At 40.4% G+C, this 26,609-nt stretch overlaps 1 protein-coding gene across 2 annotated transcripts in view; it reads right to left on the bottom strand.

Moving 5' to 3' along the window:
* RASGRP3 (RAS guanyl releasing protein 3) overlaps positions 1–25,829 on the bottom strand; it is a 70,609-nt gene extending 44,780 nt beyond the window's left edge. For both annotated transcript variants that reach the window (XM_077813552.1, XM_077813553.1), the window contains exons 1-3: positions 25,779–25,829; positions 2,257–2,448; positions 246–348 (exon numbers count right to left, since the gene is read on the bottom strand). In XM_077813552.1, coding sequence (XP_077669678.1) covers positions 246–348; positions 2,257–2,326 — 173 coding nt within the window. In that variant the 5' untranslated portion in view covers positions 2,327–2,448; positions 25,779–25,829. The remainder of the gene's footprint in view (positions 1–245; positions 349–2,256; positions 2,449–25,778) is intronic.
* Positions 25,830–26,609: the final 780 nt, after the last annotated feature.

Here is a 26,609-nt window from a genome sequence, read left to right as displayed (position 1 = left end):
TTTTTGTACATCTCAAAAGCTAATTCAAAGTACACTTCAGCAGGCTCATAAAAGACCGGATCCAAAGTCTATTGTAATCAGTTGAAAGGATTTCAATGGGCATTGGACCAGACCCTTAAATTGCTGAAGAGCCTTATATGCTGATGGCACTCCAATACTACTGTTTAATGCACAGACTTTACATGTTATCACAGTTTGTCTTCCAAAGTGCTAATGCTAGGCTATATGGATCTTTGAAAGGATATATGGAGAGAAGTTTGCCAACCAGTTCTGTGGAAGGCAGATACCACCGGTGCATTAAAAGAACCATTCTTGGCAAATGACTGGTGCCCAAATGTCCTTTATTATCTGTAAAATAGAGACACCATTTTAAGTTAAATGACATGCATTATTCAAGGACAGAGATCAGCCAATTTCCAGATATCCATGATCTATTACCTCTCTTAAGGGAAGTCAGATGTATTAATATTCAAAATGAAAATATATCCAGTGCATTATTAATTAAAATATCTTCAGAACAGAAACATAACAAGTAAAATGCTCCTCTAGCAGTGAAAGTCAGGAAATCACAATGGTTGTAGCACATCAATTATTAAATAACAGTGTAAAATGAAAGAAAATATATATTCCCTTCCTTCCCCAAAACCTTTATTAAATATTACTTAAAAAGTGGCAAAATAGCAATGTTGCTGTTTCAACATGAGTAACTTCTTCAAACTCCAAGTGGAATTTTTTTTAAGAAAGCTTTGCACAAGAGAAAATTGATACCAACTGATTATAATAACCCATTACCTAAAATGCACCCAAAGCCCAGAATTCTAGATTAGTAAAACACTATAATTAGAAGTTCAGTTGGATGTACCAAATTTTGAATTTTCTGATGATCACTTTATCTTGTCATTCATTGATAAAAACTGACCATGACAAGCAAATGTCACACTCAAATGTGTATGTATTGGGAGGGACTAGCTGGGGAGTGGAGAATAGTTCTTCATTAAATATTCTCTATAACTGGAAAAACAGAGTAAATCAGGACAAAGAGGAAAGGGAACCACACACACATATTATGGACTTCAGTACTCAAAAGAGAAGTGTATGTATGTATTTGGGGGAAAAGGGAAGGAGGAATGATAATTCCAATATGTAAAATGTAAATGGCCTCTGCTATCTCTGGTTAAGTATACCCTATATGGGATTTGCACCATTTTAGGGCCAGAATTGGCAATTGGATGTGCATGGATGCAGTGGTGTGTCTGTTTAGATTCAGGTGCAGTAACTGGTGCTTAGTGATTTCATCTCTGACAGTGAGAAGCTCTCTCTCTCAAAAATGAAATCAAATTATAACCTTATTCAAACCAAGTGGTCACATGGTCTTTAAATAAAATCATTTTGATTAAGGCCTCGATTCATCAAAGCACTTAAGGCCTAGTACCTTTTAAAGTGGAAAGAGGTGGTGTATATTCATGTTCCATAAAATGAAAGGTCCTAATATGATTATTTGTTTTCTTACTATAACTAGCAATTTGTGAGTTAATATAATTGCTCCTAACCTGAGATGTGGGGTCATTGTTTTGTTTTTTCAAAGGGTTAGAATTCATTTCTATATATGACAATCTATAAGGGCATCCAACTATGTAAATTATATGCTTAGCAACAGGCTCACATAAATGATAGAAAGTTCTATAGGTAATGGTTGATTAAAATGAGAACCTGCAATCATATTACTACACAATGCATGGGGAAAGCTTCCAGAAGTAGCACTAGATTGAAAAAGATCCAGTGTAAACAACACAGCAAAACAAAAAAATAAATAAATCAGTGTATCAAAAAATATATTCCTATTTCTTTTGTAAAAAATCAGAGGCAAATTCATAAAACAATCCAACTGTACAGTTATCTAATCTTAATACAGACCCACACGTTTAAATCATTCTATCAATCTGTCTTGTGTTAAATGTATTAACTTTTTTGGTATTATGTAATGTATATTATTAAAAATACACAGTTTGAACCCTTCAGGACAGGAGAGAGACTCTCCCGCCCCCTCACTTAGACAGATGAAAGAATTTTCTTCAAACTTTTCAAGACAAAAGTTTTCCTCTGGGCTAAGAGCCAAGCATGGAAAATTTCACAGCAAGAGGAATTTGTTTGCCAAACGAATGATCAGCTGAAAAAGATAATAGCCTGGGTGAGCTTATAATAGTAGTTGAATTTCAAGAACAGCAAGCAATGAAACAAAAGATTGAAGAATCATACCAAACATTTCAATGCAGGTGTTTAAAAGTTCATCTAATGTTGCAGCCTTCCCAAGTATATTTGACCCCATTGTCCTTTAATCGTTGTCAAAAAATTAGAGTCATTTTCACCACGTAGAAGAATATGTCCACAGCTGCATAGGCCTTATCAATGTATTGCTGGTTGCGTATTTAGCTAGGCTTCATGGAAAATCTGGAGAAAGAAAGCAAAGGCAATGACCACACTAGGACTGTAATGCTGCATTATGAAGACAGAACGTTTACAGTTTAGTGCATCCTTTTGTGGACTGATTTTTTTCCCCTCACACAACACAGAGTAAAAAGAAAAGGAGGACTTGTGGCACCTTAGAGACTAACAAATTTATTTGAGCATAAGCTTTCATGAGCTACAGCTCACTTCAGTCTCTAAGGTGCCACAAGTCCTCCTTTTTTTTTTGCGAATACAGACTAACACGGCTGCTACTCTGAAACAACATAGAGTATACATCAAAGATCACCATGCATTTTTAGTTCATTCCAACTTTTATTTTAAAATATATTGTTCAATTTTTGTCCACTAGTCCAAAAGAAATATGTAGTGATGTTGGAAAACAGAGGTTACACTAAGGTACATGTCATATAATTGATGCACTCTTTTACAGCCCATTTTATTCTCTTTATGCTTGATAACCCACATTTTGTTAGTACTTCAGTTATGCATAAAACAGAACAGATTATAACAAAAATTGTTTTATCCAGTATTACTGTTTAATAATAGATTTTTAAGGTAATGCATTTATTGATCGGAAACCCACAAAATGATTAATAATTAAGTTCACAGGCACATTCTACAGAGCATACACTAATGTATAAGAGGGAGATTTTCAAAGGCACAAAGGGGGAAAAGGTGTCCAGTTCCCTCTGACAGTCAGTCAGAGTTGGGCTCCTAACTGTTCTTTGTAAATCTCTCCTAACAATTTACAAGACCCTGAAGTAGCACTTTCAACACCTACTAAAATGCATTTATTTTAAGGATTGCACATTTTATTATAGATGGCAGATTCCAAATTTCTAGAAATCTATCTAGTCAGCCTTTTAAAAAGTCTACTATTAGAGAGTAGAAGGGAGTATTAAATGGTATATAGATTCTCCATAGAATTTCTTGTCAACTTGTATTTCAAATCTCAACTTGTTCTACTTACATAAGTTTCTTTTAAATACAGACATGTAGCAAACAGTATGTAGCATATCCAGCCACTTTTCAGAATCTAAACATTGCTGGAATTCTGACAAGTTTCTTTTTAAAGGATGTTACATATTACCTAACTTTTTGATGTTTTGTCAGGTAATTCACTGAACAGGATATACTCTGTACTCCACCCATAGTTGTATACTTTATGGCAACTATCAGATATGACATAGACCACACCCATAACTCTGCCTCCCTAGGGACAGTATCCTTCCAACACCCTTTTTACCAAACTACCCCACCAAACAGGCTATCCCCGATCTTCCCCACATAAACTCCTTCACCACATTATTATAAAATAACAGAACGCCACTAGCCGTCACCTTCAGCCCCCAACTAAAACCCCTCCAACGCATTATTAAGGATCTACAACCTATCCTAAAGGATGACCCAACACTCTCACAAATCTTGGGAGACAGGCCAGTCCTTGCCTACAGACAGCCCCGCAACCTGAAGCAAATACTCACCAACAATCACATACCACACAACAGAACCACTAACCCAGGAACTTATCCTTGCAACAAAGCCCGTTGCCAATTGTGCCCACATATCTATTCAGGGGACACCATCACAGGGCCTAATAACATCAGCCACACTATCAGAGGCTCGTTCACCTGCACATCCACCAATGTGATTTATGCCATCATGTGCCAGCAATGCCCCTCTGCCATGTACATTGGTCAAACTGGACAGTCTCTACGTAAAAGAATAAATGGACACAAATCAGATGTCAAGAATTATAACATTCATAAACCAGTCGGAGAACACTTCAATCTCTCTGGTCACGCAATCACAGACATGAAGGTCGCTATCTTAAAACAAAAAAACTTCAAATCCAGACTCCAGCGAGAAACTGCTGAATTGGAATTCATTTGCAAATTGGATACTATTAATTTAGGCTTAAATAGAGACTGGGAGTGGCTAAGTCATTATGCAAGGTAGCCTATTTCCTCTTGTTTTTTCCTCCCCCCCCCCCCCCAGATGTTCTGGTTTAACTTGGATTTAAACTTGGAGAGTGGTCAGTTTGGACGAGCTATTACCAGCAGGAGAGTGAGTCTGTGTGTGTATGGGGGTGGGTTTTTGGAGGGGGGTGAGGGAGTGAGAGAACCTGGATTTGTGCAGGAAATGGCCTAACTTCATTATCATGCACATTGTGTAAAGAGTTGTCACTTTGGATGGGCTATCACCAGCAGGAGAGTGAATTTGTGTGGGGGGGTGGAGGGTGAGAAAACCTGGATTTGTGCTGGAAATGGCCTAACCTGACGATTACTTTAGATAAGCTATTACCAGCAGGACAGTGGGGTGGGAGGAGGTATTGTTTCATATTCTCTGTGTATATATAAAGTCTGCTGCAGTTTCCACGGTATGTATCTGATGAAGTGAGCTGTAGCTCACGAAAGCTCATGCTCAAATAAATTGGTTAGTCTCTAAGGTGCCACAAGTACTCCTTTTCTTTTTGCGAATACAGACTAACACGGCTGTTACTCTGAAACCTATAAAATAACTGTCACTTCACAGAAATGGCAGAAGGTACTGCTAAGAATTCACTAGGAATGAGGCTGTTGAATTCACCATGCAGTTATGTTACAGTAAAGGTCTTAAAAGGAAAATGTAAGGCGAAGATTTTCAAAAATATAAGGGGTGCCTAAAGTTAGGCTGTTATATCCCTATCTAGGTACCTAAATAAGTGGCTTAATTTTCCACAGGATCAAGTACTCAACAGTTTTAAACCTCAGTTGACATTTATTCCTACCCCTGCCAACTCCCCCACTCCTAAACCAATCTTTTACAAAGGTAAGTTACTGCACTTTAAAATACTGCTTCAGTCACTTCTTTAAAATCACAAAAGTAATCACGGCACATTTCTTGGGGTGAGTAATATTTGCCTCGTAGAACTGTAGGAAAGCAAGCGATTCAGTCCTGCTTTTCAGTTGGTTAGTGCTGCTTTACATTGTAATAGCCCCAGATGACACAGCTAATTAAAAAAAAATTGAATTATGCTATTGAGAGGGTGAAACAGCAATAGCTAATGTCCCCATGTTAATTTCACTGAGGTTTTTCTACTATGGCATCTACTTATATGCCCTCATCATCACAGTATCTAAGCTCCTCACATTCAGTAATGGATTTTTATCCTTACAACACCTATGAGATAAATAGTTTCCATTTTTACAGACGAAAAACATGGTAGACTAAGTGACTTGGACAAGCTACATGTCTGTGGCTGAGCCAAGAATTGAACCCCGGTCTTGAGTTCCAGTCCAGTGCCCTAACAATTAGATCACCCTTCCTATTCATTATCACCATTTGTGTTATTATGTAGAAACCTCAGATTAAATAATATTGCTACATTATTGAAAGATTTCCTATCACCATGGTATCAAAGTGCTATCCCACAATTAAAGATAGTTTTGTGGTAACAATGCCCAGTGCTAAACAGCAACAAGAATACTCAGTGCTATAATAATTACAAACATTCAAGATTCATAGACTTCTAATGGAAATTCCACATTCCCAGGCGTGACCCTGTAAGGTGTGAAGTGCTAAGTATTTTCAGTTACCATTGGCTTCAAACGGAAGTTGAAGATGCTCAGTCCCAGTATTTGGGCAGGGACTGGAAGCATAATTATTTTTATGTAACCCAAAGTGTTACCTAGACAGACTTTCCAAAAGGTTAAAAAAAATTAAAGGGACAGGACAAGAGAAGGTAGAGATTCAGGAGGAATGCAATCAGGTCATCAGACATAGTACGTGGTGTGAATTTTTAGGGTACTTATTTGGAAAGCAACATATTACATTCATAAAGCTCATGCTCTGTTCCAAGCTATATGTATCATTCCCAGAACGAACAAATAAAATCTTCATTGAGCGAGAACTGGAGTTACAAATATAAAATCTTAAATGGAACCTCATTTGAATGTATTTCAAAACAACAGAAAGGCTGGAAATGTAGAGTTATGGTTTTGGTAACAGCATTAATGCTTACCATGTGACCCTGCCGGCTAACACAGGAATATCATAGAACAACATCTTTACAAACTTTTTAACATAATTTCCTGCAAAGGAAATTGGCCTAGATTCTAGACACACATAGATGCCTATTACTCCTTCATGGAGAGCTAGTAAGGTTTACCCTTCAAATTTTGATCCTTAGTGTTCTTTTGAGAAATGAAAGACACCTGGAAGAGTGCAGGCACCTCTTAAGAGTTTGAGAGGGCACTGTGGGTAATGTGCAACCTTAACTTTTAGCGGAGTGAAAATATAATATGTTCTGGATTGCAGTCTTTCAGTTCATAGGGAGCAAAATCAGAGAGGAGTTTTGCAAATGAGTATTTTTAAAAACAACTTTTTCCTCACTGGCAAGATGAAATGGCAATATTTTAATTGCATCAGAGAGTGTGCTAGGAGGTTTCAAATACAGATGAGAGACAAAATCCCTGCCCCAAGCATCTTCCCAATTTAGTTCTGAAATGACACAAGGAGACGGGGTAATGAAACAGCAGTTACAGTAAGGGTAGGGGAGTACAGACAAAGGCAACTCCAATAAGATTATATTGTTACTCAGCAAGGCTAGCTTATCCCATGATGGGTTGTTTTTTTTTTGGTCTTATCATAGAAACGCAATAAAAGTCATAGCTGGTTAATCAGAGGTTTAAAAGAAGATAATAAAAAAGTAATTAATAACTGTCCATCGGACACAGGTAGCAACACCTTGTAAATACCCTTACTGTAATTCTCTGGGGCTGTCCCCTCTAAATTCTTAACAAGTTTGTTTCAAAGGAGATAATTTACTCCAAATTTTACAGTGTACCCAGTGTTTGCTGTGACAGGATCTTAAGAGCTTAGCTGGAGCTGAGTGAATACACAGACAGCATAGATACAATGGACATAGTTATGTACCTCACTACCAATTCTCAGGGCTTTGTTTTAAGGTGCTCCTTGTAACTTGGGACACAACACTAATATTTCTGGGGACTGAGTCATAGTGTAAAGTATGTTATGTTTGTCCGTTGACACATCACCTTTCTGGATAGATGTTGCTATTCAGAAGTGCTGTTTCTGGGAAGGGAGAAAGGTCTATTGCGACATAGGGATTGGTAGGAAGTCATAATGAATGAAGTTATCTATCCTTGATCCCACATATGCAGGAAGTTGAAGTCCCACATATGCAGAAACTAATCAGTTTGCCTTATCTGTAATAGTTTTGTGGCACAGCTAAATATTCTGTTCTGTGATTGTAATATTATTGGAAGTTATTTATATGGTGATGTTATGGTCTGGCTAGTTCTGTTTAAATGAACGTACAGGTAGTGAGCTCTTGAGATAAATGCTGTGACAGAGTTCTTTTTAGAAACAGAGTATATTGCCAGTACAACAGGTGATCTTTTTCATACTTGTTGAATCACTTTCATAAGTGCTAGCACAAACAAACAAAAACATTACATGTTGTGAACACAATGTGCATTTAAACTTTAACAACTTAAGTCATGGCTACTGTTGTCAGTAGTAAAATCAAAAGACATCTTCACTGCAAGAGGCTACTAAGAGGTGGTCTACATACACAAGTTATAGCTGTTTACCTTAAATTAGTTTAAAATTTGATTTAGTCAAACCAGTGCAAACCCCCTATGAGGGCACTCATATTGGTTTAAAACTGGTTATATTGGTGAGAGATGCACTAAACCAATAGGTCAGGTTTAAATAGATTTCAGAATGTCTAGACACAAAAAGTTACATTCAAACTACCCCCTTACTTAAACTGGCACAACTGTATGTGCAGAATTTTCCCTGCAAATAAAGTAAAGTAGCCTATTTTTCTTCTGCCTAGTGACAGAGACACAGATGAACATTCCAGCTCTGACATTCAAGCACCTCAGTGGTTCTTGGTTCACCCATAAACTTCAGGGAGGAAATATGAAGGCGACATTCTTTACAAGGTTAAGGCATTCTTTGTTTTTTTTTTTTTGTTTTTTTTTCCAGTAAACCATTTTCTAAAAGAAAAGGTATACTCTTATTAACAGGAACTTCAGCCACATGATTGCTCAAGGGAAAGACAAAAAGCTGAGTGCAAGCAGCAGAACAGGGAAATTTAATAGCAGCAGAAAGCACAAGAGAGCTCAGAAGAAATTAAAAATCTCAAGAGAAGTTGCCTATAGAATATCCTCTATATTTTTACTCTTTTCCTCTAGATCTGTCATGTCTATTTAAACTGTAAACTCTTCAGGAGAGGGACTGTCTGTGTACAGCTCTGTGTACAGCACTAGCAGAATGGGGTCCCAATTCTTGATTGGTTCCTAGGCACTATTGTAAACAAATATGACTACTAATAAATAAATAAGAAGAGGGAAGAGCACATGGGAAAGGTAAATGCTGTACCTTTAAATTCATGGTGGGAAAGGGCAAATAAGCCATCTGTTTGGACCACAGTTAATACAGGCAGTAGGATGGGCAAGTCACTGTTCTAGATGTTTTCCCTCTCCACCAGAGAGCTTTTCACAAGCCTTTAAGTTTACATGTAAGTGGTCAGTACTTTTACTTATTACTGTGTAGATAACTATATTTTTACTTCGAATTGCTTGCATTAGCAAAGTATTGAAACTCCTCCACAGAGTGTTTAAGAAGTGATCATATTAGCCTCACTAACCACAACTGAAATCATTGACATCCTCCAAAGTTATTAAAAATGGTATAGGCCCAGTTCAGATGCTGCAGAGCTTTGTTCAACATTTATTGCATTCACTGAACAAGGGAATACCTATGTCCAAAAGACCTTGTTGTAAGTGAAACCAAATACTGTGGAATCTTTTATAGTGAACTCTGATCCAGCAATACTGTACCAAATACAGTACTGTACTGTACTAGGACCAAAACCTAGTTTGGAACAAGGAAGGACTGCAGAAGGCCGTAAACACAGTGGAACCTCCATCTTTTAGCAGCCTGGGGAGGGTAGGGTTCAGAGAAGCCATGCAGGGGGAACTTTGCACACCACAGTGCTCCATGGTAGCATTCACAGGGAGAAGGACAGTGATGTGGCTAATTGATCCAGGACCGGTCAGTACTGCCAAGTCCTCTAACAAGAGATGCTACTGTACCCAACAGGCTGCATAAGCAACTGCAGAGCTGCTCCACAGCTTAGGGTTTTGGACAAAGGATTCCATCTGCCCCTTTGAACTCCCCTACCCAAAACTGGTTTAGAACATATACTGGGTCAGACCAATGGTCCATCTAGCCCAGCTTCCCGTCTTACAATAGTGGCCAATACCAGATGCTTCAGAAGGAATGAACAGAACAGGGCAATTATCAAGTGATCCATCCCTAGTTGTCTAGTCTCGGCTTCTGGCAGGCAGACGCTTAGAGACAAAGTGTGGGATTGAATCCCTGACTATCTTGGCTAATAGCCATTGATGGACCTATCCTCCATGAACTTATCTAATTCTCTTTTGAACCCATTTATACTTTTGGCCTTCCCAACATCCTTTGGCAATGAATTCCATCTGCTGACTGTGCATTGTGTGAAGAAGTACTGCCTTATGTTTGTTTTAAACCTGCTGCCTATTCATTTAATTGGGTGAACCTTGGCTCTTGTGTTATGTGAAGGGGGTAAATAATACTTCCCTATTCACTTTCTTCCCACTATTCATGATTTTATAGACCTCTATCATAGCCCCACCTCAGTCGTCTCTTTTCCAAACAGAACAGTCTCAATCTTTTAAATCTCTCTTCATATGGAAGCTGTTCTATACCCTTAATCATTTTTGTTGTCCTTCTCTATCTTTGAGGTGGGTTGACCAAAACTGCATGCAGTATTCAAGGTGTGGGCGTACCATGGGTTTATATAGTGTCATTATGATATTTATGGTCTTATTATCTATCCCTTTCCTAATGATTCCTAGCATTGTTAGCTTCTTTGATTGCCACTGCATATTGAGCGGATGTTTTCAGAGAACTATCCAGAATAACTCCAAGATCTTTCTTCATGGTAAGAGCAAATTTAGACCTCATCATTTTGTAGGTATGGTTGAGATTATACATTATTTGCATTTATTTATCGACACTGAATTTCATCTGCCATTTTGTTGCCCAGTCACCTAATTTTGTGAGATCCCTTTGTAACCCTTCACAATCAGCTTTGAACCTAAATATCTTGAGTAATTTTGTATCTTCTGCAAACAAACATCACCACTTCAGTGTTTACCCCTTTTTCTAGATCATTTATGAAGGTGCTGACTAGCACTGGTCCCAGCACAGATCCTTGGGGGACCCTGCTGTTTTCCTCACCCTGCTGTTTACCTCTCTCCATTCTGAAAACTGACCATTTATTCCTACCCTTTGTTTCCTGTCTTTAACCAGTCACTGATCCATGAGAAGACCTTCCCTCTTATCCCATGGCTGCTTACTTTGCTTAAGAGCCTTTGGTGAGGGACCTTGTCAAAGGCTTTCTGAAAGTCCAAAACGCTTGTCCAGCATGTTTGTTGACTCCCCTCAAAGAATTCTAATAGATTAGTGAAGCATGGTTTCCCTTTACAAAAGCAGTGTTGAGTCTTCCAACAAATCATGCTCATCTACACGTTTGATAAGTCTGTTATTTACTATAGTTTCAACTAATTTGCCTGGTACTGAAGTTAGGCTTAGAAGCCTGCAATTGCCAGGATTGCCTCTGGAGCCTTTAAAAAAAAAAAAAAGATTAGCGATCCTCCAGTCATCGAGTACAGAGGCTGATTTAAGTCACAGGTTACATATCACAGTTTGTATTTCTGCAATTTCATATCTGGGTCCCTTAGACTCAGACTTTAAGGCAGGGGTCTCAAACATGCAGCCCGCAGGGTTATTTCCTGCAGCTCGCCAAGCTCCCCACATCCCCCCGCCCCACCCTCCCGGAGTTCTTTTCTGTGGACCGCCAAGCTCCCTTCCCCCTAGCTCCCCCTCCACCCAGCGTGCCACGTCCCCACTCCTCTGCCTAACTCCAGGTGTTTCGCTTAGCGCTTTCCGGGGGGAGGGGCAGGGAGGAGCAGGGAGCTGCACGCTCAGGGAAGGAGGCAGAAAAGAGGTGGGGCTGGGGCGGGGATTTTGGGAAGGGGTTGGAATAGGGGCAGGGAGGGGGCGGAGTTGGGGTGGGGACTTTGGGGAAGGGGTGGGAAGAGGTTGGGCAGGGTCAGGACCTCATGGAAGGGATGGAGTGGCGGTGGGGCCGGGGGCAACAGGGGGTGTGTGGTGTCAGTGACGCGGCCCTCAGGCCAATGTACTAGTCCTCATGTGGCCCTCCTGGTGATTCGAGTTTGAGATCCCTGCCTTAAAGGTCAGAAGTGACCATCATTGCAGGCCACAGAACCTCACCCACCCACCTCTGTAATAGGCCCCTAATCTTTGGCTGAGTTACTGAAGTCCTCAAATCATGGTTTAAAGACTTCAAGTTACAGAGAATTCACCATTTACACTAGTTTAAACCTTCAAGTGACCTGTACCCCATGATGCAGAGGAAGACAAAAACCCCAATAGGGACTCTTCCAATCTGATGTGGAAAAAAATTCTCTCACCAAATATGTCGACCAGTTAGACTCTGAGCATGTGGGCAAGACGCATCAGGCAGATACCTGGGAAAGAATTACCTGTAGTAACTCAGAGCCCTCCCTACCTAGAGTTCCATCTCCAGCCATTGGGGATTTTTGCTATTGGCAGTTGCTGATGGGCCACATGCCATTGTAGGCAGTTCCATCATACCATCCCCTCCATAAACTTATCAAGCTCAGCCTTGAAGCCAGTTAGGTTTTTTGCCCTCACTGCTCCCCTTGGCAGGCTGTTCCAGAACATCACTCTTCTGATGGTTACAACCCTTTGCCTAATTTCAAGCCTAAACTTTTGATGGCCAGTTTATATCCATTTGTTTTTGTGTCCACATTGGCACATAGCTCCTCTCCCTCCCTGGTATTTATCCATATATTTATAGAGAGCAATCATATCTCCCGTCAACCTTGGTTTGGTTAGGCTAAACAAACCAAGTTCTTTAAGGTAGGTTTTCCATTCCTTGGATCATTGTAACAGCCCTTCTCTGCACCTGTTCCTGTTTGAATTAATCTTTCATAAACATGGGAGACCAGAATTTCACACGGTAGTTCAGATGAGGTTGCATCAGTGCTCTGTATAATGGTACTAACACTTCCCTGTCTCTACTGGAAATACCTCACCTGATACATCCTAGGATTGCATTAGCCTTTCTCATGGCCGCATCACACTGGCATCTCATAGTCATCCTGTGATCAACCAATATACCGAGACCTGAAACCTCCAACTGATAAGTGCCCAGCTTATAGCAAAAATTCTTGTTATTAGTCCCTAAATGCATGACCTTGCACTGTGCACTATTAAATTTAATCCCATTTTTATTACTCCAGTTTAAAAGGTTGTCCAGATCCTCTTGTATGAAATTCTGGTCCTCCTCCGTATTGGCTGTACCTCCCAACTTTGTGTCATCTGCAAATTTTATTACATACACTCAGTTTGTGCGCCAAAGTCAGTAATAAAAATGTTAAGATTGATCCCAAGACTGATACCTGAGGAATTCCACTAGTAACCTCCCTCCACCATAACAGTTCACTTTTCAGTAGGACCCGTTGTACTCGCCCCTTTAACCAGTTCCTTATCCACCTTTCAAGTCTCATATTAATCCCCATCTTCTCCAATTCCCCAAATGGAACTGTATCAAATGCCCTACTGAAATCCAGGTAGATTAGATCTACTGCACTTCCTTTGTCTAAAACAGAAGTGGGCAAACTATGGCCCACGGGCCACATCCGGCCTGCAAGACAATCCTGCCCAGCCCCTGAGCTCCAGCTGGGGAGCCTAGCCCCTGGCCCCTCCCCCGCTGTCCTCCCTCCCCCGCAGCCTGAGCGTGCTGCACCGCCAGCGCTCTGGCTCGCTGCTCTTGCCGGGCAGCGCGGCGGCATGGCTGGCTCCAGCATGGTAAGGGGGCGGGGAACGGGGGGTTCTGGCAGTCAGGGGACAGGGAGCAGGGGACAGTTGGATGGTGTGGAGGTTTTTGGGGGGGGCGGTCAGGGTCAGGCCCTCCATATAGTTTTGCAACCCCGATGTGGCCCTCGGGCCAAAAAGTTTGCCAAAAAGTTTGGTCTAAAAAGTCAGTTATCTTCTCAAAGGAGATCAGGTTGGTCTGGCACGATCTACCTTTTGTAAAACCATCTTGTATTTTATCCCAATTCCCGTTCACCTCTCTGTCCTTACCTACTTTCGCTTTCAGAACTTGTTTTTCAAAAAAGTCTCCCATAATCACACAATTCCTAATAATATTTATTTCATTAAAAACACAAAGAGAGGTCTCTGTCCATATCCAGATTGGATTCTGGTGGTCTGTAACACATCACAAGCACTGTATCGGGGAGCCTCTAGTAGCTTTCTTCACCAAAGTGATTCTGGCCCAGACTCTGTCTTATCCATTTCATCACTTCTAATTTCTTTACTGTCTACCTCAGTGGATCTCAAACTTTAGCAACACAAGGACCCCCATTTTGATTTAAAATTTTTCATGGCCACCAAACCACCACGCTAATTCAGAACAGTTTTTTTGCATAATTAATGTCACTAGAAATGGCTGAACTAGAGTACATTAAAATACACCCAATAGAAGTAAAACCAGAAACAATTATCATGATTTGTAAATACGATCTCCATGGTGAGGGGTGATCATGTGCCTATTTTTCCTTTTGGCTCCAATTACTTCATATATATTACACCTATAATTCTGTCTCTGAAATGCACATTTAGTTTCAGATACATTTGTGGCCTCCTACTGTAAAGGAGATAGCTTTCGCTACTGCTGACCATAAAACGTTACATCGCTCATCTTCTCTCTTGTGACTGTGTGCCTTGCGAAGGTCTGGTTCAGAAATACTTTAACCATGCGTAAGCAACACAGCTGGCAGTTAGACTGGGGGTGATAGCAAGAGACTTTCAAAGCCCAAGAGGGTAGGAAGGCAGGTGCCTGAGAAAAAGGGGGCTGTACAAAAAAAATGGGGGCACAGGGTAAGGATGCTTACGTGTCATAACAGCCAAGCAAGGAGAAAGAGCTATTCTGAGCTATTATGCTTGATCCTTTACCTTTGATGACCACAGAGAAAGGCTCTCATACAACTGCTCCTTCCTCAAGCAGGAGGGGAGCAAAGACCGGCCCTTCAGGACTGATACATAGTACCCTCCCCTCTTCCTGGCTGCAGTGTTCCACTTAATCAATAAAAGCTAATCTTTAAAGATCCCCTAGAGTTTCAAATTATGCATTAGATTACAGAGGCCATGTAGACGGACATGACATCAAAGCCAAATGCCTGACATCTGGCAGATCTGCTGTGGGACCCTGGGAACTCATGCAAATTCACTTGAGTGTGCAATGGACAGCAACCACAGAAATTGGCACTTGTGCAAAGTCAGGATTTTGCATTTGCACAAAGCATCGATGGCTCATAATTCACACATGAATGGCCCAACAGGAAAGTAGGCAGAAACCTGTGTGAATTAGAATTGGGAGGATTCGACAAGTCATTCTTTTAATAAATCTGGCCCACAGACGCTGAACATCAAAACACATGAAGAGCCTTCCTTCCTAATCTATTTTTTGTGCAAGCTTCCCTAGGGAAGGGGAGTGAAACAATGGCAGACTTACAGTTTCTGAACAATGATGCAGAGAGAATATTTTTAAAACTGTATATAAATGGTGTTGTTTGAAACCAAACATTTCAAATGTTCTTAAAATATTAATTTTTTCCTGAAGAAATGGTATTATTCATGGTGAGGCAGAAAAGACACCCCACTTTTTTTTCAGTAGTTAGTTTGATCAGATTTAGATACATATTTTGTTTTGTTTCCTCCCAAATAAGAATCAGCTGATTAAGCCCCATTCCCTTGACAACAGCTGTCATGGGAGACAAACTGATCAGTACAATAACATAAAGACAGACAAGTTTCCAGTGCTATTTATAACATTCTGAAATCAAGTTGATAGAGTAAAGAATTAGAAGACACAGCATCAATGCAGTTCCTTCCCTCTGCCTATTGCTAAAAATTAATGTATATATCTAAGCTATTGGCACACAGCAAGCATTATTAATAAACAGTATACATATCACCCTGATAATATTATGAAGGTTACAACAGTGGACTTGTTAAGGATTTAAAACCCTATTTTGCAAACTTTACTAGTTACAACAGATTTTCCTCCTCCCATTAGAAGATTTATGACAATGAAATGCAAGGTTATTTGAGTAAGGACTAAAAACAAAAAGAATAGCATAACTACCCCCAAAAGGGGAGGGATGTGTGTGTTTTAAAAGAAGAAAACCCTTTTCCACTGAAGGAAGGAAAAAACCAACGTATTACAGACACTCACTAGAGAACAATGCTTAAGCATACAGTACATCAAACAAAAATGGGAAATCTGACCTTCTTTGCCTTGACTTATAGGGGTTCCTTCCTAAAACAGACGCTTAACTAACAACTATTCCAACACAGGCCCAGTTCCACAAGAACAACAACATACACTGCACTAGATCTCATGAAAATATAAAGCATCTTTGGTCTATCCAGTTGGTTTTCACAACGTTTGTTTACTAATGTACATCACTAGAAGTCTGTAAAACAAGGGGAGAGAAAAGAACAATATTTACAGCCCAAGCTATTTTCTCCTGAAAAAAGTCTGTGGGGGATATTAGAGATATGTATTTTTTTGCAGATTTCGTGCCTGCAATATTCTTTTAGCTTTGTCATTCTGTGACAACTTCAGTATATAAATTACTCTGCCTGTAACATACCAGAGTTTTATATTCGACTAAGGATTTGGCTGCACTAGAAATTTTTAATCCTGAGTTAAACAAATTGCCAATTAATCTGAGGTAGTTAACACCTTTGTACAGGCTAGTGTGGGCTCTCCCCAAACATTTGTAGACTGGACCATAACTCCCTGACCAGCCTAATTAATTCATGTATGTGGGTGAAGGGCACTGGTAAGAGATTTTACCCTCCTCTTTAGCATGAGAGCATTCGTGTCTCTTGAATTGATTATTTTAATCAGAAATTTTGGAAAGGTTTGTTTGGTCACCTGACAGAGTATCTGCAGTGGTAATTTGGAAATATATCAGTCCAACTATTGTGTGAAAACCTGACTGCATTCTGTGTAGAGAAAATCCCAGGTGAAAAAGGAGCTCAGATTAGAAGAGGAAATTAAAGTGTGGGAGGAATTAGAGTCTGTGACAACAGGAAAGGCTTGATTTAGAAATCATGGGCTAGATTTTTTTTTTTTTAAAGACGTTACAACCATACTTTCAAATACTGAGCACCCAATAGCAGGGCCAGATTTTCAAAACAACTTCCCTTCCATTCAGACACATTTACAGTATAGCAGTGTCAACAGTAGCAACTGCACCAATTTTATTCTATGCATGGAATCCATGAAGCTACTTCGACACCTAAATCCCATTTTTTGGCACTTAAATCCCCCACTGCAATCCCATCACATCCTGTAGGTGCCTAAACTTACTTCATGCCTAAATTTCTCACAATAAAAATTCCCTTGGTGCCTACATTTTTGCCTCTAGACATGTGCTGAGCTGTCTCTTTTCAGGCTTCCCAGATGCTCATCTCCCACCTGAGTGCCAGAGCAATTTACAACCTGGGGGAAGGCAGGTGTTCAGCCACCTAACTTATCCAGGGGCCCGATCCAATATGCATGCTCAGAGAGCACATACAGCTTAGGTCCCATTCAAAATCTGGTTGGGAGGAGTTGGTGCTGCCACTCACCTTATAACACTTTTAGCCTGGGAGGAGGAAGACCCAGGTTCAATTCTCTCCTCTCTGCTTGAGAGGGTGGAAGGATTTGAACCCATGGTCTCCTGCCCCACAGGTGGGTGCCCAAATTACTGGATTAGAGATGGTCTCTCTCTCTCCCTCAATCACTCTTTGTTCACAATAGGTCAGCATCAATAGGAGAGACTGAGGGAGACTGAGGAGGAGCCTAACTCTCTCCTATAAGAAACTATGTAGGTCCCTAAGCCAGGAGAGGGGTTCCCATTTGTGGATTGCCAGCAGAGCTAGGTGTCTCCCTGCAGCCTGGATTTAGGAACCTATCTCTGAGAAAAGGGCAGGGCATAACACATCAGCATTTCCCCCTGGCTTCTCTTAGGCAGGGAGCCACCTAGCATTCCGGCATTTGTGGATCCCCTTCTCGGTGTCTGCCTCTCCCCATTCATTGTATAGGGAGCCTAGGTATCCAAATCAGGCTTTTGGAAGTAGTTTGCTGTTCCTGTGATTTTCTAGGTACCTATAAACGAGGCACCATAATGCTCAGCACCACATTGCCAAAATTCTTTTGCGGATTCGATCCTATCAGTTTTTAAACTGGATTAGTTCAATCAGTACAAAACTGTACTGCCCTCAGGCGCAGATTTTTGAAAAGCGCTCAGCCTTTAGTTGTTTCCATTGGGACACATAGCCAGGTTTCAAAAGAGCTCTGGTTTCTGAATTTATTTGAAAATCTTGCCTTTATTTTGGTACCTTCCTGGGAGCTGAGCTTCTTTGAAAAGATGACCCAGTAAGCCATAAATTAGCTGTTGAAAAAATGAAAACAACTTTCACAAAGCCTCTTCCTGGGGTGTTTAAAAATAATTAAGGCTTGATCAGATATGGTGATTGTCAAGTTTTAAAATAAAGTGTTGTCACTGAAGGAAGAGTCCTAAGCATTGGGATAAAAGGACTGGTGAAGATAGAAAGAGGGAATGTTTCCTAAGAATGAGAAATAATAGCGAGGCTTAAAGACAACACTAAGAAGAGACTTATAAGAAGTCTGGAAACTGTAGTTACTCCAGAAAATAGGCTATTGTGAATTTCACAGGTAAGAGTGAGTGTTTGTGCTAAAATGAGCAAGAGGTCTCTAGTAACTGAGAGGTTTATTAGACTGTTAAGGAAGCCACCTGATAAGCTGTACAGTAAGCCCAGAAGTTAAGTGGTTATTCTGATCAGGATTGTAGTTCAGTATAGTGATAAAGCCTCTACAAATTCTAGAAGGCTAGCTAAATGATCTAGTTCTCAATCCCGCAAACATTTACACATGTAATTAATCCCACTGAATTCAGTGGGGCTGCTGATGTGCATAAAGGTGAGCGTGTATGAAAGTCACTGCAGGATCATGTTTCTTGACTTTAGCAAAGCTTGTTTCTTGACTTTAGCAAAGCTTTTGACACAGTCTCCCACAGTATTCTTGTCAGCAAGTTAAGGAAGTATGGGCTGGATGAATGCACTATAAGGTGGGTAGAAAGCTGGCTAGATTGTCGGGCTCAACGGGTAGTGATCAATGGCTCCATGTCTAGTTGGCAGCCGGTATCAAGTGGAGTGCCCCAAGGGTCGGTCCTGGGGCCGGTTTTGTTCAATATCTTCATAAATGATCTGGAGGATGGTGTGGATTGCACTCTCAGCAAATTTGTGGATGATACTAACCTGGGAGGAGTGGTAGATACGCTGGAGGGGAGGGATAGGATACAGAAGGACCTAGACAAATTGGAGGATTGGGCCAAAAGAAATCTGATGAGGTTCAATAAGGATAAGTGCAGGGTCCTGCACTTAGGACGGAAGAATCCAATGCACCGCTACAGACTAGGGACCGAATGGCTAGGCAGCAGTTCTACAGAAAAGGACGTAGGGGTGACAGTGGACGAGAAGCTGGATATGAGTCAGCAGTGTGCCCTTGTTGCCAAGAAGGCCAATGGCATTTTGGGATGTATAAGTAGGGGCATAGCGAGCAGATCGAGGGACGTGATCGTTCCCCTCTATTCGACATTGGTGAGGCCTCATCTGGAGTACTGTGTCCAGTTTTGGGCCCCACACTACAAGAAGGATGTGGATAAATTGGAGAGAGTCCAGCGAAGGGCAACAAAAATGATGAGGGGTCTAGAACACATGACTTATGAGGAGAGGCTGAGGGAGCTGGGATTGTTTAGCCTGCAGAAGAGAAGAATGAGGGGGGATTTGATAGCTGCTTTCAACTACCTGAAAGGGGGTTCCAAAGAGGATGGCTCTAGACTGTTCTCAATGGTAGCAGATGACAGAACGAGGAGTAATGGTCTCAAGTTGCAGTGGGGGAGGTTTAGATTGGATATTAGGAAAAACTTTTTCACTAAGAGGGTGGTGAAATACTGGAATGCGTTACCTAGGGAGGTGGTAGAATCTCCTTCCTTAGAGGTTTTTAAGGTCAGGCTTGACAAAGCCCTGGCTGGGATGATTTAACTGGGAATTGGTCCTGCTTCAAGCAGGGGGTTGGACTAGATGACCTTCAGGGGTCCCTTCCAACCCTGATATTCTATGATTCTATGATCATGGCCTTACTCTGAGGGCTACAATGTAGTACGGCCAACCTAAACACTTCAGAAGCAAGAGTAAGTCCCCTTCCCCCAAAATCACAAGATTGGCTTAAAACCATGAGAATTAAAAAAATAAAAAAAGTTCTTTTTCTGAGCCTTTAGGTCACACTTGGGTCATGTTTCCAAGCTTTTATTTGCAACAAAGAGCTGGAAACTTTCATTTAAAAAAAATAGTAAACTGAGATCTCAAGCACTCTCTTGCTTCTGCAGCTGAGGCTTTAAGGAAAACATCAAGTGTTGTGAGAGCTGGCACCAATGGTTTGGGGCAGAGAGGAGTTAAATATTGGCCTTCAGGAGCTGATTGGTAAAATTAATGAGGTGATGAGAGAGTTATGAACTATGGTGAGCAAATCTCTAAGACTCATGTATAATGCTGGCTATTTCAGGAGGAGATAGTTATATGCAATGTTGCTGTAGCAGTGTTGGTCCCATGATATCAGAGACAAGATATAACCTCACACATCCTGTTGCTGATATTCGAGTTAGTGAGCTGGAATTCTTAACTGTGGAAAAGCCATTTCTTTATATAAAATGTAGGGGGATGCCAAGAATATGGTATAATAGCAAGAGAACGGAGTGTAACCTGTAGCTCAAGACCCCTGTATTAGAGCAAGTAACATGCTCAGCAATCTATCAGCCAGAGTCAGACATCTGGCATGCCTCTAAGCTATCCATAGATACACATTTTTAATGCTGCTTTTACATTTAGTGTATGAGAGAAAACAGAAAATATTTGTTGCATGTCAGAATACATGCCTATTTTACTTCGGCATATATAACTTCCACTACTGAAGTCTGCTCATTGGCCTGTAACACTGAAAATCAGCTGTCTGCTTACAATATGAGCTCTCTCGCTAAGGAAAAATCCATGTTTCTCTGGCAGAACCTAGATGGGAGCTGCTATTTCATGCATTCCTTGCGGCTGCCATGGTCTTTGCTCTCCCCTGCCCTCCTTCCCCCCTACTAGGTCTGTGCTTCACATAGTGAAGCATCACCTCTTACTATAGGAGCTTCAGGGGGAAGCAAATGCATCACCACTAGAAGGAGAAAGGCTGAGGTATAGTTATATACATATATACTGGTATAGTTAAAGCAGTACAACTTTTGTGGTATATCCACGTCTGAGAGTACACCAGAGACTTCTGAACTACCAATATCAATGAACCATTTCATGCTTATTTAAGGCGAAGTGGTTGTTTTCAGTTTGTAATAGAAAAATATACCAAATCTGGACCAGAAGAGCTCAAGTGCTTGAGTTTAACACTGACTAATAACTTGGGCAGATTCTTCAGACTTTGGAGCAGTCTTCCCTCAGCTGTGAAATTCCATATAATTAACCAAAAAGAAATGAAAGCTCAGAGATGGGCGTGTACAGTGTAGAAACAGTCAAACCAAAATATTTTTATTTGAATGTGGTCAGAGAACACAGTAGAAGGGGAGTAATGCTTCAGAGAAGTGAGACACCAGATGTCCACCAAAACAATCAGAGTAATTCTCAGAGGAAGATGTATTTTCTGATGAGCCACCAACTTCAGAGCTATGGGTATTTCCACACTCCCACACACTGACCCCCAACCTGAATACACTTATACATATGCTTAACTTTTCACATGGAAGTAGTCCCATGGAAGTCCTACTCATGCCTGAAGTTCAGCAGGAATGCACTTACTTGATTTTCTTGAACCTTTCCTAAAGTTTCATTTCTTTCTAAATTTAAAATCAGATAAAAAACTATGTAGAGGCTATAGATTGGATTTTGAATTCAGTTAAAAAAATCTGGAGTTAGTTCATTAATTTCAATAGACTTGTCTAGATTTATGTGAATGTACATGAGATCAGAATCAGGTCCTTATGTTTTAAGACTTCCATGCCTTTAATATGTGTTTTATAACTATTACTGTCTGATCTTTAAGAATTATACAGCCACAGCTGCAATTAGTAACAAGGTCTGAGGTCTGGAACTGCCTGAATCCCTAAGTGCTATTGACTGAACACTCAAAATAACTTTTATAAAAAGTTAAAAAAAAATTCTTATACTGTAAACATTTATTTTTGCTAAGCTAGCACTATACTACTGGACACCAAATACTGTATTGTTCACCAAATATGTTGCCATGAACTGCTGTCTAAAATAAAGGGCTAACTTGAAAATACAGCAGTTATATTCAACAGTGGAAAAATCAAAACATCATAATACAGATTTACTAGCAGAGGAACAATTAATTTTAAAGGTACTTGGGCAACTTTTTGTAGCCAGATCCAGACAATTTTGGGAAAAAGTCAAGCAAACCCCCATAGCATGTTCAAATCTAGTTTCCTTTCTTTATCTGGGGATTTCCTAGGAGCTGCCCTATTTACAATAGCATTTTCAGTGAAAGGATGGGTGAAGCTGTATTTGCTCTTTGGTTAGTTTGTAAAGCAGCAACATGCTTGACCAGAGATCTGTAAAAGCAAATTTTTAATTTCCACTTATTTGTATTTGACCTTCAATATGGATTTTTAGTTTAATAAGAATACATAAAAATGTTTTCTAAACTCTATTAATCATGAAAAGTAAAAGTAAAATCATATAGTAGGAAACTGCTAAAGTTCTGTAAGATAGGAGCATGTGCATGGTTTCTAAAGATGGACAAGGATGCCATCCTGCCAACAGAATCTGTTCTGTCTCCTCCCAGTAGAACCCAGTGTAAAGTAGTACGCACTTTCCACGAAGTGGCACCAATATCATTCCTGTAATTACTACTATGTAACCAAAAAAAGACTCCATGGATTGTTCGTCAGTCAGGTCCTGATCCTACCAAGTGGTGAGCAGCTTCTGTGAGGTACTGAGCAGCCTCTATTTCTTTTGCAATTAATGGGAGATGCAGGTGCTCAGCACATCTGAGGACTGGGCCTTTATATCCTGGTCATGCAAAGACTTGACAACGGTTAGGCTGTTAGTGTGTAGACACCACTGCCTGTCATGCTAACCAATACTTGTTATTTCCTTGTTCTTCCCCCCACATCTGTCTACATCCATCTGTTGTGTCTTCTACTTGGAGTGTAAACCCTTTGTGGGCAGGGACAATGTTTTCATTCGGTGTTTGAACTGCACCTAGTATAGTGAGGTTCTGGTCCAGGATGAGGTCCCCTCACTGCTATGATAATAAAAATAAACACATGCTCAACTTTACACATGAGTAGTCCCATTGACTTCAATGAAATCAATGGGACCACTATGCATAAAGCTGAGTGCATACTTCAGTTTTTGCAGAATCAGGTCCTTGATGGTAAGACTTCCCTAGTGCACAGATCTTATCTTCCAATTGTCTGTAATGCGCTCGACAGTCATACGGTACTTCATGAATAGCAGCAGTAACTATCCTCACAAATACAGTAGCATTAACAGAAACTCATCAGAAAAGCCAAGAACTGAATAGTCTGAAGACTGCAATACCCTCTCATCCTTCAAAGCACATGGTCATTGCTTAAAAAACAACAAAGTGAACTTGAGATAAGGGTTGAAACAAAATAGCAGCATGGAGAACTTTGGGCTGTCATTCCTCATGTTTTCTCTGTTCTGTGGATAGAGGATTTGAGTACCTAGTTCTATCAGTCACTCATTTTCCTTGAGCACTAAGTTGTATTTATAATGAAAAGATAAAAAAAATAAAATAAAGGTACATTACAGATTAAGGCTAAATAACACTGATTACCTGTGTGTGTATAGTTTAGAACTTTTAGTTTTGTTTTCAATCTCATTGTATAAATCTGCAAAATTTAGATGATCTTAACAGGAAATATACACAGTGGGGAGATTTTCAAAGGCGCAAACTGTGTGCCTACAGTATAGTGAAATAGTTACTTCATTGCTGTTTTTTCAGAAATAACTCTCCGGTATCTGCAGATTATCTTGGCACGGTGTAGTTACATCATTTTCACCATGTAATAATCACCAGTGCCAGAGTCTGTTTTATAGAACAGACTCTTTATGCTCCTGACTGCACAGAGAAGCCCAAAAGGGGCTAGAATTAGCCCCACAGAATATTCTGATAGTCTGAAGGTTCTCCAGCTAGCACAGAGCAGGTAAGTATAACAGTTTTTTGCCAGCCCCCCACCCGCCTCCCACTGTTCCTGGCATAGTGGGTGGGTCAGGTTTGGGGAAGGGCCAGAGAACAGAAGGATGGGGTGTGGCTGACATACTTTGTGCTCCACTTAGTCTGTGCTAGCGTTATAGCCAATAAAAAAAAAAGACATTTGGAAACTGGTGGAATTTCAAGCAGCCCTGATTTTTTCAGCTTTCACATAGGTGAAGAATACCCGCCAGTTTGTGGTGAGATAATATATGGAAAGCAGTTCTCATCCCAGCCTACCACCTCCCACTCCCAAAATACCCCTCTCTACCATAGGGTGAAGGAAAGGGCAGAGGTTATACTCCAGTATATGACTACCTCTGCTGGGGGCACTGGGCAAGAATGTGCTGATTTTCTCCTTCCCCACCTTGTGGTCTTTTTCATGGAGCTGTAGAGCTTGAACCCTTTCAATATGACAGAGATGCTTTCTGGAGGATTTCAGGCTTAACCTTAGCATTCAAAATAACATCCATCATCCAATTTTTTTAACTTGCCTCGTAATGTGGTTAATTTAACATGTTCCTCACAAGTATATAATAAAGACTAAAATCTTGCACACACTGGACTCTTCATGGCTCTAATCATAACCAATGGCATTCAACTGGCAACACCATAAAGTGGTTGAAAGAAAAGATGTCAGAGCTAAATAAATAGTTTCCTGCTTTGCAAGTCAAAATCTTTGGACCTGTTGGTAAGCTGGCATCAGAATAATTGTTCCGCCCATCTTTGTAGGACAATAAAGGTTCAAAAGCTAGCTGGTGTTTGCATTTGACATAACTCTGAAATTGCCTTCTGACTTTATATCCATCATCTTGGACAAGATTCCACTGCTCTCCACACTCATCCCTTTTCACCTTCCTCTGAAGCATCTGGTACAGATCAACTCTCTTGGGAGGATACCAGACTCAATGGCCCATTGATTTGTTCCAATATGGCAATTCCTATGTCCCAGGCCTAAATAATAGCTGGTTGTGGTGTAAAAATTCATCTGTTTTACAGTGTGTATTGTAACACGTATGTTTCTTGCACATTTCAGACCAATACACAGTGATCCTGGGATGTTAGGACACAAGTTATCAGGAAGTGAAAGAAACTTAAAGAATCCAAATATAAATTGGATTCTGAAGGCCAGAGATATTTAGGAGGCTTGGTGGTCCCTGTTTTTTGGCAGGATTGCACACGTCTATTATCTAGGATTGTCAATCAGTGAAGCCTTTATTGGCACATCTTATGCTTTCCTCCCTGTATCTATCTATCTATCTATCTGCCTGTTTCTATTTTTTTCCTTTCTAAAAATCCAGTCTCATTCATCAGCATACAACACAGAGTAACATCAGTCACAAGTAACTCTTTAAAGCTGGATTGCATTGTTTTGATGGAATTCCTTTGTAGATTTTCAACATTAATATTGTGAAGTCAAATATAATAATGACAGTACTCCCCCTTTGTGCCCTAATCCACTTCAGAGTTCTGTTTGGAGGTCAACAGAGAAAACACATGGACCATAAACAACCTTTCCATATCACCATCCTAGTAAACAAACAGCCTTTTCTCTTGCTAGAACTAGGGCAGAACAAGATACCCGTTTCATTTCTGCAACAGCGAACAATGTTGTTACTAACAAAGGGTCCAGAAAAATATAGTCATTCTCAACACGAATGACTGTTTATCAGTGAGGTGACAAAATATGCCTCGCCCTTAAGTGTTTTTGCAAGAAGTCTAAAATGAAAATAGGAAAGCACTGGCAGTTAAAAAAACAACAAGGAAAATCACTTACTGTACTTGGTTCTGCAGAGGTATTCAACACAAACATCACCCTTCCTTGTCCAACTGCCAAGTGCTAAAGCATGAAATGAGCAGCTGTTTCCTTCAAGCTGGGGCTGTGTGTCTTAACTAGTCACATGCCCCTTCTGATAAATCTCACTGCTGTGCCAGGAGGTCAGAATCTGAAGATCATTATTCTCCTTATTAGAAAACCTTTTCATAACAGCAGTCTTTGCTAAAACATTTGACTGGAACGTGGGGAAATGTGCTCCAAGACTAATTTTTTTTTTTAAACTTGACAAACAGTAGATAAGCGTTAAGCCAAGGCAGGGGCAGCTCAAATGGAAAGTTAAACACATCCCTGGTGGTCATTCAGTTTTGTTTCTCACCTTCCATGGTTCTGTATTTTAATTTGGCCTTAATGCCGGGAGCAGGATAATCCAAATGTTGTGTGGCACTGATCTCCCCTTCAAACAATGCTATGCCAAGCTTCCAAAGACCATGCATGTTTAAGCTGAGCACAACCCTAAAGTTGGTTTGGGAATAGTTGGATTTCGTGGGAAGCATGGTATCTTTGATGCTCAGATGTCAGGGTGAGAGATGCCTAATTAATACCTTTGATAGATTTAATATTTGTACTACGGTAGCACCAAGATAGGGACCCATTGTGCTAGGTGCTGTCAAACACATAGGGCCTGCCCCAAAGAATGTACACCCTCCTAAACGGAGAAGACAAACAAGGGCAGATGAAAGGAAGCATCATTATCCCCTTTTATAGATGGGGAACAGAAACAGAGAAATTAATACTGAAAATTTTCAAAAGAAATTAAGGGAGGTAGGCACC

Source organism: Eretmochelys imbricata, chromosome 3 (genome assembly GCF_965152235.1).
Source record: "Eretmochelys imbricata isolate rEreImb1 chromosome 3, rEreImb1.hap1, whole genome shotgun sequence".
NCBI lineage: Eukaryota > Metazoa > Chordata > Testudines > Cheloniidae > Eretmochelys > Eretmochelys imbricata.
Note: the sequence above shows the minus strand (reverse complement) of the source record. Positions and strands in the feature narration are given on the sequence as shown.